Source organism: Quercus suber, unplaced genomic scaffold (assembly GCF_002906115.3).
Source record: "Quercus suber isolate HL8 unplaced genomic scaffold, Cork oak 2.0 scaffold_1430, whole genome shotgun sequence".
NCBI classification, from domain to species: Eukaryota; Viridiplantae; Streptophyta; class Magnoliopsida; order Fagales; family Fagaceae; genus Quercus; species Quercus suber.
Window position 1 is genome coordinate 1 of NW_027070805.1, and position 13,631 is coordinate 13,631.

The 13,631-nt window shown below is 34.3% G+C and overlaps 2 protein-coding genes and 1 pseudogene across 3 annotated transcripts; 1 reads left to right on the plus strand and 2 right to left on the minus strand.

Annotated features, from left to right (window-relative positions):
• The first annotated feature begins 3,406 nt into the window (after positions 1–3,406).
• On the plus strand, positions 3,407–8,130 carry LOC111986828 (monocopper oxidase-like protein SKS1; annotated as a pseudogene).
• A 2,347-nt stretch (positions 8,131–10,477) lies between these two features.
• Positions 10,478–11,630, minus strand: LOC136065968 (lon protease homolog 1, mitochondrial-like). The gene is made up of 3 exons (XM_065769815.1): positions 11,528–11,630; positions 11,064–11,235; positions 10,478–10,894 (listed from the first exon to the last, which is right to left on the minus strand). The coding sequence occupies exons 1-3, from the start codon at positions 11,571–11,573 to the stop codon at positions 10,771–10,773; spliced, it is 342 nt and encodes a 113-aa protein (XP_065625887.1). The 5' UTR covers positions 11,574–11,630; the 3' UTR covers positions 10,478–10,770.
• A 50-nt stretch (positions 11,631–11,680) lies between these two features.
• On the minus strand, positions 11,681–13,257 carry LOC136065967 (lon protease homolog 1, mitochondrial-like). 2 transcript variants are annotated; one of them, XM_065769814.1, is made up of 5 exons: positions 13,162–13,257; positions 12,864–12,929; positions 12,552–12,591; positions 12,089–12,260; positions 11,681–11,919 (listed from the first exon to the last, which is right to left on the minus strand). In XM_065769814.1, the coding sequence occupies exons 2-5, from the start codon at positions 12,882–12,884 to the stop codon at positions 11,796–11,798; spliced, it is 357 nt and encodes a 118-aa protein (XP_065625886.1). In that variant the 5' UTR covers positions 12,885–12,929; positions 13,162–13,257; the 3' UTR covers positions 11,681–11,795. The 2 variants fall into 2 exon arrangements, with proteins under 2 accessions (XP_065625886.1, XP_065625885.1); XM_065769813.1 differs by having other exon boundaries at positions 12,089–12,263.
• Positions 13,258–13,631: the final 374 nt, after the last annotated feature.

Below are 13,631 nucleotides of genomic sequence, written 5' to 3' on the forward strand. Positions count from 1 at the left end.
TTTTGTTTCATTTTAATTTTTGTTAAGATAACATTGTAATTTTGTGATGAATTTTTATTATTATGATAATCTCATTATTCCTTAAGAGATGAGAAATTTGAATAATGAATTTGAAACTTATAAAGTTTAGTTGTATATCAAATATAACACACTACAACAGAAGTTAGAAAAATATAGTTCATCTTAAAAAAAATATTAATCAAACATACAAAATATAATAGTATGATATATTTGTACTTTGTAGATATAAAAAGATGAAAAATACTTGTAGCAATTTAAAAAAAATAAATAATATTTGAAGTAATTGTTAATTTTTATATATTACACCCCATTACAAAATATTTATATATTCCCACGCATCGCGTGAGTTTGCGGCTAGTCATATTAATTAGCAAATCAATTTATAAAAGTTTTGAAATAAAATTTATAGTATTTCTAGCATTTTCTTATATGAATTATTTCTTGCGATTAGTGACACATATTTGTAAGATTCATGTATTTAAAGTTGTATTATCTCTAGCATTACTCAATTTTTTAGACTTCTTAAAATTAGAGAGAGAAAAAATGTAAAATTAATATTTTTTTTAAATATATCAATTTTTTCCCCAAAATTTTATGACTTTTCTCTATTAGGGGGCCCTACTACACAAATCCAGTTGCACCAACTTCAATGAGTTCATATAAATTATAATGCCACCCTAATATATGCATATTCACCCCATTTGCTCTTTAATTGGAGAAATTCACTTTTCTTTTATTTTTGATATCTCGATTCCGAATTAGTTATGGGACTTGAATAGATAGCTGCATAAATCCTAAATTGGAATGAAAGGAAAAACTTGACAAAGAAAAACAAAAAAGTCTTTGAGGGGCCAATGGTAACTAAATTCCTTTGTATTTTCCAATACACAAAATTGAATCTGTAGGTATGATTTTAAATAAATGAATTAACAAAATAAACTACATAGTGTTACAGCAAATGGCTACAACTCTCATGACACAAATGGAAGTCACTTAGTGGCATGATTCATAATTTAGTTTCAATTGTCCAATGACATTACATAATGTTGAGAATTATTAAGGAGAAATATATTCTTAGCTTATCAAATGGAAGTTATTAAGGTGAAATATACTCTTAGCTCATCTATGAATAAATTTGCTGTATAATTACCAAGCAGAAATGTGAGGGATAATTCTGCAAGCACAATCTCTGAACCTTTTTAAATTTTAATAGAGTTTCTACTACCAGAAGTTGAGATTATTACCAATGAGTTGGGAAGAGGCTGAAGTTTGAAGATTGATGATGAGAGTTGGGAAAGTGGGAATTAGGTGGGGCAAGTGAGAGCCAAAAAGCAGAGTCACTTTTGTCTTTGTTTCCCACCAAGCATTTTTATGCCTCTTTTCTCTCTATTTTGAACAGACCAGTTTTGGGCCTGTGTGAAAAATGCTCAGGCCCCATCTAAAAAATTTCCCCCCTCCCAACCAAACAACACACAAACTTATTTTTTCTACATTATTTTCTATCCACCCTATTCTACTTCCAACCATACATACCCTCAATCCACGAAAAACAAGGACACAGCTGGTTTTTCTTGAGCTACTTACATCAATTTTTACAATGCTTGTGTCAAAAAATATATTATTGGGCTTTTGGGTTAGGCTTAGGCCCAGCACACCACAGATCAAATGCCATAGATTCAATTATATCTTCATTCTTCTCCTCTTTCTTATGTATGACAAGTTGATTTTACCCAAAAAAAAAAAAAAAAACTAAATTTAAGAGATAAAAGAGTTTGGACAAATATGTGGGATTCACTGTTTTCAATTTATTTATAACTATGTCATTAAAAACATTTTCTATATCCTGAAAAAACTCCCTAAGCCATTTTTAAAATCTTGTTTTAAATAAGGAAAATAGAATATGGTTTTTTGAAAAATGTATTTAGAAAATATTAACCAAACAATAAATTCAAGTGTGAGACCCACCATTTTATAGATTGCAAAACAAAAAATTATATTTAAATACTCTTACCAAACAACTCCTAATATACTCTCCAAGCATAAGATGCGTTTGGTTTCACATGAACTAAGAATTTGGAAAATACTTCAACTTTTAATCTTTTATACCTTGGAAAATACCTTTGATATACACGTTTTTCTCTCCAAGCCAACCAACCAACCGACACAAATCTTATGCTCGTTGTCCTTTTGGCCTCACTAGAATCTCTCATAAGTCCTTGCAATTCATCATGCATTGAATCCGAAAGCCTGAAGCAATTTCATAGTAAAAGTTGGGATTGATAATTGAATGTGCTACTGCCTTAATTAAAACTTCACTTCCCCTCCTAACAAATATTATCTCCAAATTGATTTGGAATAAAATTCTTCAAACCACTTTAAATTGGTGACATGTATGAATCCATCCAACTTGACCCAACTAAACCCTACACTACCCATAATTTGGATTTTATTTATTTTTTTGATAAAACCCAACTGACTTAATGTAACCATACGTGGTGTGGGGTTTAGAGTTAGGAGGAGTGAAGGACACATCACCAATTTTAAGTAATTTGAAGAGTTTCTAGCAAAATTAGTTTGGTGAAAACTTTATCTCTCTCATTATTTCACCACATTGGCTTTAATATTCCATAAACTCTTATAGATCTACCCACAAAAATGAAGGCATACCAAGGATAATATAATAAACATTACAACTTCATTAATTTATATATATATATATATTGTGGGGGAATAAGGGGTCAGGCCCAAGTTAATGGGCCGAATGCCCACGAGAGGACTGTAGCACATCCGAAAAGAGGGATGCGGAGAGGACAAGGCCCAGACTGGAGTGTAACCCTCTTGGTGAAGGATCGTCTCTGTCCGAGGAGGACATCTCCAGTCCGAGGAGGACATCTCCTGTCCGAGGAAGATATTTTGCTCTGATGTAATATCGAAGACTAACTGAGTAGGGGAAAAGCCTGAATGACTGCCCGAGGACTCCACCTGATCAAGATAAGCTCACAGCATATTCAGGAACGATAAGGATGGGGAAATATCTGAGGGAAAGGCTGCTGCCACCATATTCAATGCATTGCAACAGCTTTTCTGGCCGCATTTATGTGGAGAAGACCTCTGAACAGTGCATCCTAACCTACCGCCACTCACACAGAGATGAAAAGAAGCTGCCTGACGTGACAAGTACTTGAGCAAGTTCATGGATGGGAAGCACGTGGACGATGGAGATGAGGGTAAGAGTGACTATAAAATGGAGGGGAGCACCTGTCAATANACTTCAGTGCCATGTTTGCTTGCTATCCATTACAGTCACTACCAAAGTAAACTTCACAAACCCAACTCTCTCTCTCTCTCTCTCTCTCTCTCTCTGTGTAAAGTAGAGAAAAACTAAGATGCCCAGAAAGAAACACTCAGAGTTGAAGCTAAATCCAATGCCAACTTCTTCATCCTCGTTCCTTTTTATCCTTCTCTTCTGCTTCTCAACTGCTGCTTTGGCAGGGCAGGTGACCCTTTTGTGTTCTATGATTGGACTGTCTCTTACCTCACTGCCTCCCCACTTGGTGTTAAACAAAAGGTTCTTACTTTTCACCTCAATTCTCTGCAATTCTCCAACTTTTGTCACCCTTATCCTTTCGATGAAAATGGGCACTGCTTATTTTTAGTGATGTTTCAAGTTTTAAACTTTTGGGTATTGCTCATGTGATTTGTTTATTGGATATTAGTTGCTTACTGTGTAGTAAATATATTAGTATTTAGTTATTTTTATCTTAAACAAGTCCCCCCATATGTAAATCTCGTAAGTTGATGGAAATTACTTAATTAATATACCAGGATGATGTACTATAGTGTGACATTTTTTAATATAAAGAGAAGTTTCCTGTTCTAGGAAGAAGTGAATTTCATATTTCTATTGTTTTTAGCAACTATTCAGTTTTAGAATTTCTCTCATTATTAATTCAGTTATGCTGGAAGTTGCCAAAAGGCTTCTAACTTAGTGGCATTGACTGGTCTCCTTGATGAGGAGAACGAGGTTATACATTTCCTCCCCCACTTGTTGTAACAATTGAATTATCAAAAAAGTTATGCCGAAAGTTAGAAAAAATATTTACATGACCCAGTTTACTTTTAATATATACTATGCCCAAGTCTTTAAATCTGTATTGTTTATATACAATCTTGATTGACAAATAGCTCTATATGTGACTTTCTTTGTTTGGATTAAATTGTAAGGCAAGGCAACATGTCCACTCTCAGCACCTTGATGCACCTTTGTGTGTGTGTGTGTGTACACATTATATGCCCATATCATACAAGCCAGTCCTGTTACTTTCATTTCACATGGCTAAACTGAGCTGACATAGTTTTCTCGACTTGTCTCTAGTTGGGTTGGCCTCTTATCTTCTTAGGTGTAATTTTTGTGGTTAATTTTGTTTGTTCATGTCTTGCCATTTCTTAGGATTCTCATTTCATTTATAGTAAACATGTCAATGCAAAACTAAATCTTGAAGCATGTCTAGTCTTATATTGTGTTGATCTAATCCCAAAATTTTGCTCATAATGTATTTCATAAACAAGCTGTTGTCCTTGTTATTAAAGTTCATCTTAACAAATCCTTTTTTGTCAAACAGCTTTTTGTGGTGATATCTCACAAACAATAAGTCCTTTTCACTACCAAAGTACAATAAGTCCTTATGGCATATCTAATATGAAACATGACTGCTTCTCAATATTGCAATTGTTAATTATTGATACATGTGCCCAAATTGTCTTAACAAACTTTCCTTTGTCTTGTTCTGTATCTTATATTTTCTCTAGAATGCATGGACTTCCTTTTTGTTTTTCACTCTTGTATTTCTATTGTTTCTTGTCAACAATCTAACTGTATCAACATAAGTTTTTGAACCATGTCATTGTTTGACTACCAAAGATATTGTGCCTTCAAGCATTATTATTTTTAATTCCTTTTTGTAGAATTTTCCCTTGCAATTTGATTGGCATATTTTAATCACTCAGCACATTAGACGGTACTTCATTTGTGCCTGTATAATCCAATGAGTTAATAAATCCTTTGATACCAAAAGGCTGCCTTTGGCTGCTGTTATGTAGTCTGTGTTACTTCAGAAATTACGCTTCTTTCACATGTATGTGTTTTTGTTCATACTACTGATTATCACATTTATCTATCTTGCTAAAAATATAACTTCATAATCAGATTGGAAACATATAGGTTATATCATTGGCCACCTCATATTTTTCAATAATGCCAATTTGTCTGTGATTAAGACAAAATGATGTTATAGTGGGGAGGCAGCCATGGGGTGCCCTGCAGCCATGTAAGATTTGTTTCTACCGTTCCACCTTAAAATTTTCAATGGCTTCTCATTGCGACAGCAATAATTACCATTGTTCCATACCACACTCTTACTTTGAACTGCTGTGACCTCACTTTAGTTAGGGGGAGAAGATGTCTCATTAGTGCCCAATGTGCATACAGGCTTAATTGTGTTGTGTGGCATGTGATGCATTTAACAATGCATTCAAACTTACCTTGGAAGAGTAACATGGAGGGTGAAGTCATGGGTTCAAGACCCACCAGGGGTGTATGTAACTTCAAATCAGAAAAATAATGTTTTCAAACTTTCTCTTGTATTATTCATTATTCATAATTTCATTGTTGATTATTGCTCTTCATTGCTGGCTCCTGAAGCAAATAACAATTTTACTTTAACAGTCTGTCATGCTTTGTGAGTTACCGTACAATTAATCCTATATTATTGTTTACTGTTTCTGTTTATCACGGTTGCCCAGACTCTTAAATTGAAGCAAGTAATATTTTTCTTTAGAAATCTGTGAATGACATGTTTCGTGAGTTATGGTACAATATAGATGAGACGAACTTCATACTGACAGAATAAGTTTTGAACTAGTTTCATCTAGAAACAGTTATGTGCTGTGTGGGTCACTTAGTAGGCTTAGATGCAAAATATTGACTGCAGTAATGGAGTCCCTATCTCTGAGTAATCAAATGATGAAGCATTTAGCTATAGACTTTTTTAATTCTCCTGAATCCTTGAACCTTCTTGTATTAAAGATTTTATATTATCGCTTTTCCCATGTCAAACTCATGTTACTCATTCCATTCTACAGTTTGTGCTATTAGATGTGGAAAGTCCCATAGTAGTTCATTGAATAATAAAATCAGACAATTATACTTGTGATGATAGATCACTTCCTTTTTCACAATGTACAAATCTCCAAAATGTTCTTCTCCATCTGGAGATTAAGGGACACCTTTGTTTGGTTGTAGTCTTCCTGCCATATGATTTGCACTAGATTTATATGTCACTCATAGAGATTTATTCTTTGCCTACCCATCAATGTTTGATTCCTATTAATTTGTGTTAATGTGACTTCTGCTTTTTCATACCTGTTAATATGACAGTTAGTCTTTGTCCATATATCCTTCCTATATGTCAATAGAAATAAGAATAGAGATTTAAGGACAAGGAGCTGATTTCCATATTTTTGCCCTCAATTCATCCATTTCATATATATAGGAGAAGCATATACAAATATCATGAGGAATATTCTGATAGCAACAGCTGGTAGAGACAACTCATCAATGGGATCTTCTAGAATAGGGACACCTTATATGGGATCTTCTAAGAGACGCTAACACTGTTTCGCACGATGCATGAGTCATGAATGGTTGAGCTATATACAAGATGAGGTTTACTTGCCAAGCACTTAGGCATGGTCAACCTTTTGTTTTTTAACTCCTTGTTTATTTCACATATTGATCCTAGATTTTGGAGTGGAGAGTCTTTGCTTGTCTTTTCTTCTTTGATATTGTACATTTATTTATTTCAGCATTTAACTATCTATACGTTGGTGATTTATATACCACAAAGTGCTTAAATGTCTTAGCTGCTTCCCTCCCCCAACCCTCACAGGTGGGTGGACCCACAAAATCTCATGCAAATTAATTTGTGCTAATAATTTCAGGTAATTGGGATCAATGGGCAATTTCCAGGACCAATTCTCAATGTTACTACAAATTGGAATGTTGTTGTCAATGTCAAAAATGGCCTTGATGAGCCATTTCTTCTCACATGGTATATATATTTTTTTTACAGCAAGAATAAGAAAAATAACAAGTAGTGATTTTATTAGTGTTAATGTTGTTTAGTTTAATGCAGGAATGGCATAGAACATAGGAAGAACTCTTGGCAAGATGGTGTTTTAGGTGCAAATTGTCCCATTCCTGCTGGTTGGAATTGGACATATCAGTTTCAGGTCAAAGATCAGATAGTGAGTTTCTTTTACTTCCTGTCCCTTAGCTTCCAGACAGCTGCGGGTGGATATTGGGGGAATCATCATAAACAACAGAGAAGTGATTCCAGTACCCTTCAGGATGCCAGATGGAGATATTACAATCTTCATTAGTGACTGGTATTCTAAGAGTCATAAGGTCAGTGTAAATTTTGTTTTGCTCACTGACTCTAGTGACCAGTGAATACTAGTTACTTTTTTAGGTTTCCTAGCTATTGACCAATGCTTATTGGGAAACAGGAACTAAGGCAGGATGTTGAGAAAGGAATCAACCTTGGAGTTCCTGATGGTATCCTCATTAATGGATTGGGTCCCTATCGCTTTGATGGGCCAGTTGTTCCAGATGGTATTACTTACCTAAAAATAAATGTTGAACCAGGTGAATTTCTGCAATGTATATGTTATACTTAGTTTGCTGTCCCTTCTCTTTAAATACCATTAACTTGCTCAAATGAACTAATTTTTATAACAAATGTTCTGTTGTTTTCCATTGAAAATGTGTTTTGAAAGTTGTAACTAAAAAGTAATTCTTTATAAAACACAAAAAAATTTGTTAAGCTGCATTGAAGACCCTAATTTCAGTGGTCCGCAATTTTTGCATCCCCCACCACCTTCCTAATCTTAGCCACCATATCTCCTACTTGTCCGACCTTCATAAAACCCAAACCACCTTACCTAAATCACCCCCCAAGTTAAATATTCGATACTTGGAATTTATGCATCTGTATTAGCGTATAAAATACAATTTCTATAAATCTTGAATAATTAAACCCATGAAAATTATGAATCTTCTCCATCTAGTTAATTTTAAGCTAGTATTAAATTTTATTTATTTATTTTTTTGTTAATAAGGAGCTAATACCAATAACTTTAGCTAAGGTTAATTGAGTAAAGGGGTTTCATAGGCCCTTCCAACCATCTTGAGAAGTTTTTCAATAACTGTAGCCAAAAAAGCCAGTGCCAAATGAAGATGGGTGTGTCTATTGCTCTACTGAATATGTCTTGAAATCTTCAGGAAAAGCACAACGTAAAAGCCTTGAAACACACACTGAAAACCCACAAGAGCACTGCCTATGCTACCCTTTTGTCCAACATAGAACCACACCTAAACCCACCACCACCATAGCAAAACCCACACTAACAAAAGTACACGGAAACCCACAAGACCAACAGCAGCAACCGTCTTTGCAAGAACACCACCTAGACCACCCAAACCCACCACCACATCAAAACCCACACTGAAAACTGCCTAGTAAAAAAACTCACAAGACTCACAAAACCAGTAACAGCATCCATCTGCGTGTGAATACCATCCAGTCCACCCCTTTGCCCAACACAGCTCCAAGGCCAAACTCACCATTATACCAAGGGTTAGGGATTTTGATTTCAAAATTTGGGTGAGGTTCAGGTGAGGAGAGTATAGTGAGGTGATGGTGACAGTGGAGTGAAGCTTCAAGGCTCGATGAAGAGGGGATGAGATTTGAAGTAGAGCGTATTAGAGGGGAGGAATTGGGGATTGGGGCTTGGGGAACTAGGAAGGAGTGAGGGATGGAGAGAAATGAAAATGAAACTCATTTAGAAAAGAAAAAAAAAGAAGATACCTAAAGATACCTCTTTTGTAGATGGTTACTATGCATTTACTAATGTTTTTTCTGTGTTTTGACTTTCTCCAAAACCAGAAAATGGAGAACATCTTTTTTATATTTTTTAAAACTGGCAATTGTCAGGTTTTTTTTCTTGAAAATCAATTCTTTAGGAACAGGTTGCCAAATTTTTAATGGAAAATAGTCTAGTGTATAAAACTAAAAGAACTTTTTTTTTCCTTCTCAAAGAAGAAAAAAAAGAACTGGTTTTTAAAACATTTACCAAACATGGCCTAGATTTTTAATTATTTGGGTCTAAGTAGCAATGCCTATAGGGTCTTTTCTTCTACTTTTTTTAGCAGTTATTTGTGGCACAGAAAACAGAATTGCTTGTTTCAAGGGTCAAGATTGAGAGTTATTAGGGCTATTTGAGAGACTTGTATGAGGTTTGTAATGGGACTTATTATCATTTATGTATGGTCAGAATTTTTACAGCAAGTTTTGATTTCTTTCAAACCCTTGAAGTTATGATGCTTTCTCTCTCTCCCTCTCTCTCTAGAAGTGTGGTTTCCGAAGGATGAATGAGAATGAATGGGGAAATATATGATAATGAATTACACCTGTACTATTGGTATACTAGTGTAATTCATGTTATCACATAGTAATCCTTGTAAAGAATCAAGAAGCATCAAATTAGTTAATTAGTTGACAGATTGCAAGTGGAACCAAGTTAGTTCAGATTATTACAACAGAGGCCAAGAAGTGGGGCCAAATCAGTTACAAGTTGTTAGTTGGTTAATTTGGCCAATAAGCTTTGCAAGTAACATGCATAATTACTTATAATCCATAGCATTTCATCATTGAAGAATAAAGACACAACTTCCTCAGTTTTCTATCTCAAATTCTCTCCTTTTTCTCTTTTTCTTGAAGGGTGACTACTTCAAATTAAGTTAAATTCCATTCATTCTCATTCATTTCCCTTAAACCAGGCAGATTCATTACAAATTGATTCATATGAAGCTGTATGTGTGATGCTAGTAGTTGCTTCCTGATTTTCCTCCTATGTTTATGATTTGCTAACAAATGGAACCAAATCTGTGACCTTCAATTCCCGTACTAATTCACCAATTTCTGAATTGTTTACAAACCCTAACCTTAATTTCCTAAACTTAGAATCTTCCCTTGACATCCTAAATGAATTGGTATAAACACATAGGTTTTCAACATCCTACATAAATCAGTATCAGAGCCTAGATTTTCACCATACCTATGCATAATGGAAGTGTCTATGGGAAGAGTTGCTGAGAATCAGCAGGAAGATTTGCTTGTGAGAATTTTCCCAAGTCAGATTCCAAATGACTAGTTGGGAGACTCAATATATGCAAAAACCTGTTAACTGTGGCATTGAGATTCAAAGGGATAGTACGACTAGGAATAATAACAAATGAAGATGCTCAACAATACCAACAGTGAGCACCTAACAAATGACTTTCTCCATTACCTTTTTTATGTAATTTACCGAGCCGGATTAGTGTCTCGTTCCTAGTCGAACTGCTTGGTCCAGTCCGGTTTTTAAAACCATGCTTGAACCACAAACAAAAGACAAGAAAGTAATCCCACCACTAACATTTTGTATTATTTTGAAAATGACCATTACATTATGAGAAGTATGAAGTATCATATGTTTGCTGAATATATGAGGTCATAAAAAGGACACAAAAACCATTATTTGCGAGGAGAAAGTGCCATTTGAGCTATATAACTCATTGGTGGCAATAGGGAGACACTTAAAACTCTTACATTAAGATCTAGAAACAATCATTTTTAAGATAGGTAAGTTCTAGAAACGTTCATAAGAGATTCCGACAGCTATGAATTCCAATATCCTTTGCTTCACATCAGCTAAACCATAATGGTATTCATCAAGAATTTTTTTTGCCCGAAAGACATCAAAGTTCTCATCACTGCATTTGGTAATGGAAAACAGAATTAACATTTATTCTCATATTATAATAAAATTTGCTTTAGAAGGAAGAACAAAAAAAGTTAGGAAACTTTGAAATCTCAAAAGCATTTTAAGTATTGTTATTCATTAAAAGTTAAATGACAACTAATTTTAGCAAGTCAACAAACCTATAATTTCCCCAGGGAAGAGCAATCAACCAATCTAGATAGTTATGAGTTTCATTAAATTCAATTGAACTGGCTTCAAACTGCTGCAGCATTGAAAGCTCTTTGTTTATAACTTGCAAAACATGAAGTGGGATCTTATTCCTGTTTCGTTCAAGCCTCTCCCTAAATTTTGCTGCTAGTCAAAATGATGAAATAGACAATTACAAAATGAACCAACATAGCACTTCTCGTTAAAATATTACACAGATATAGCTCCTGATTCATAAAGGAGTTAAAATCATCCAACTAGAACAAAGTACGACCTTCATTTTCTACAAATAATTCCTAATGGAACAAACCATGCCAAGCCTTGAATATACCGTTTTCAATTCCCAGTGGACATTCTGTCTAAGTTAACAAATGTTCCTTCTGGATTGGGAAACAAACTGCTTGTTACTACAAAGAATAGAAAAAACAGAACTAACCAGAAAGTGCTGTTTTGGCATCTATCTCCAACCCTAATTCCTGCATCAAGACAAGCTAGGAAAATTAGGTGGACCAAGGTTCAAATAGAGCAAATTGATAATCTCTAAAGATGCGGCAATGTGACTAAAATAAGAAAAAGGACACAAAAACCATTATTTGCGAGGAGAAAGTGCCATTTGAGCTATATAACTCATTGGTGGCAATAGGGAGACACTTAAAACTCTTACATTAAGATCTAGAAACAATCATTTTTAAGATAGGTAAGTTCTAGAAACGTTCATAAGAGATTCCGACAGCTATGAATTCCAATATCCTTTGCTTCACATCAGCTAAACCATAATGGTATTCATCAAGAATTTTTTTTGCCCGAAAGACATCAAAGTTCTCATCACTGCATTTGGTAATGGAAAACAGAATTAACATTTATTCTCATATTATAATAAAATTTGCTTTAGAAGGAAGAACAAAAAAAGTTAGGAAACTTTGAAATCTCAAAAGCATTTTAAGTATTGTTATTCATTAAAAGTTAAATGACAACTAATTTTAGCAAGTCAACAAACCTATAATTTCCCCAGGGAAGAGCAGTCAACCAATCTAGATAGTTATGAGTTTCATTAAATTCAATTGAACTGGCTTCAAACTGCTGCAGCATTGAAAGCTCTTTGTTTATAACTTGCAAAACATGAAGTGGGATCTTATTCCTGTTTCGTTCAAGCCTCTCCCTAAATTTTGCTGCTAGTCAAAATGATGAAATAGACAATTACAAAATGAACCAACATAGCACTTCTCGTTAAAATATTACACAGATATAGCTCCTGATTCATAAAGGAGTTAAAATCATCCAACTAGAACAAAGTACGACCTTCATTTTCTACAAATAATTCCTAATGGAACAAACCATGCCAAGCCTTGAATATACCGTTTTCAATTCCCAGTGGACATTCTGTCTAAGTTAACAAATGTTCCTTCTGGATTGGGAAACAAACTGCTTATTACTACAAAGAATAGAAAAACAGAACTAACCAGAAAGTGCTGTTTTGGCATCTATCTCCAACCCTAATTCCTGCATCAAGACAAGCTAGGAAAATTAGGTGGACCAAGGTTCAAATAGAGCAAATTGATAATCTCTAAAGATGCGGCAATGTGACTAAAATAAGTAATAAGATACATACATATATGTATAGACATATGATAATGGGGCAAAATACCTTCTTTATGGCCTTAAACTGTTCATTCAACAATTAGCGGCGCTGCTCACTACTAATCTTTTCTTTAATTTCTTTTGCAATTGATTCTAATATACATTAGCAATTCATAAACAATGGAATTAAGTACCTGAATTTTGCTGATTTTCATAGATTCCTTCAATAATTCAAGTGTAAGTTTTTAATGTTTATACACCTGAATGAGCAAATAACATAGAGTTACGAAAGCAGTTTGGATGAAGCAATCTCAAATTTAAGGATTTAATTGTGCATGTTTTATGGATGCTAGAAAGCAAAAGGTTTTGGACGTTCACATCTTTTGCAATGTACAAACACCTGTTTGGGAATGTTTCCAAAATATACTCCATTTTAAGACCAGACTCTTCAAGATCAATAACTAAAACTAAAATGGGTCAATTTCAACATACATCTGGCTCTTCAAGAACTTGCTGGCACTGTAATTTTTTCGCACCAGATATCGCAGCTCCAAGATCCGCTAACCTTGGAAACTCAGAATTATCTATATACTGCAGATTTTGAAGAGAAAAGGGAAAAGTTAGGACATCCAAATTATCAAAGCAGTGTGATAGAATTGAATACAAACTGCAGTGCCAAATTATATCAATATACAAAGATGTTTACATATAACAGTATCAAGCTACATCAGTCGTTGCAAAAATATTACTAAGACACGGCACATTCTTGGCCAAAACAAAGAAAAAGAAGGGGGGAGGGGTATCTTTCTCCATCATACAAGTATTAGCTTTTGAAGATCATGACAGATGGCCCACAAATGAAGCCAATAAATAAGAGCTTTATTTTACTTCAGTTATTCAGAAGCAATTACCAATTCACTATGGAACTGATTGAGTCAAAAGCAGAAAGCAAATCATTCAGC

Bases quoted from the DNA above. Each gene is read 5' to 3' on its own strand.
- LOC136065968 (XM_065769815.1), bottom strand. From the start codon at position 11,573: ATGCAGGAATTAGGGTTGGAGATAGATGCCAAAACAGCACTTTCTG. The intron at 11,236-11,527 runs GTTAGTTCTGTT...TTTGACTAGCAG, and splicing joins TGCCAAAACAGCACTTTCTG to CAAAATTTAGGGAGAGGCTT. The intron at 10,895-11,063 runs GTTTGTTGACTT...TACCAAATGCAG, and splicing joins CTTCCCTGGGGAAATTATAG to TGATGAGAACTTTGATGTCT.
- LOC136065967 (XM_065769813.1), bottom strand. From the start codon at position 12,884: ATGAAAATCAGCAAAATTCAG. The intron at 12,592-12,863 runs GTACTTAATTCC...GTCTTGATGCAG, and splicing joins TGAAAATCAGCAAAATTCAG to GAATTAGGGTTGGAGATAGA. The intron at 12,264-12,551 runs GTTAGTTCTGTT...CATTTTGACTAG, and splicing joins TGCCAAAACAGCACTTTCTG to CAGCAAAATTTAGGGAGAGG.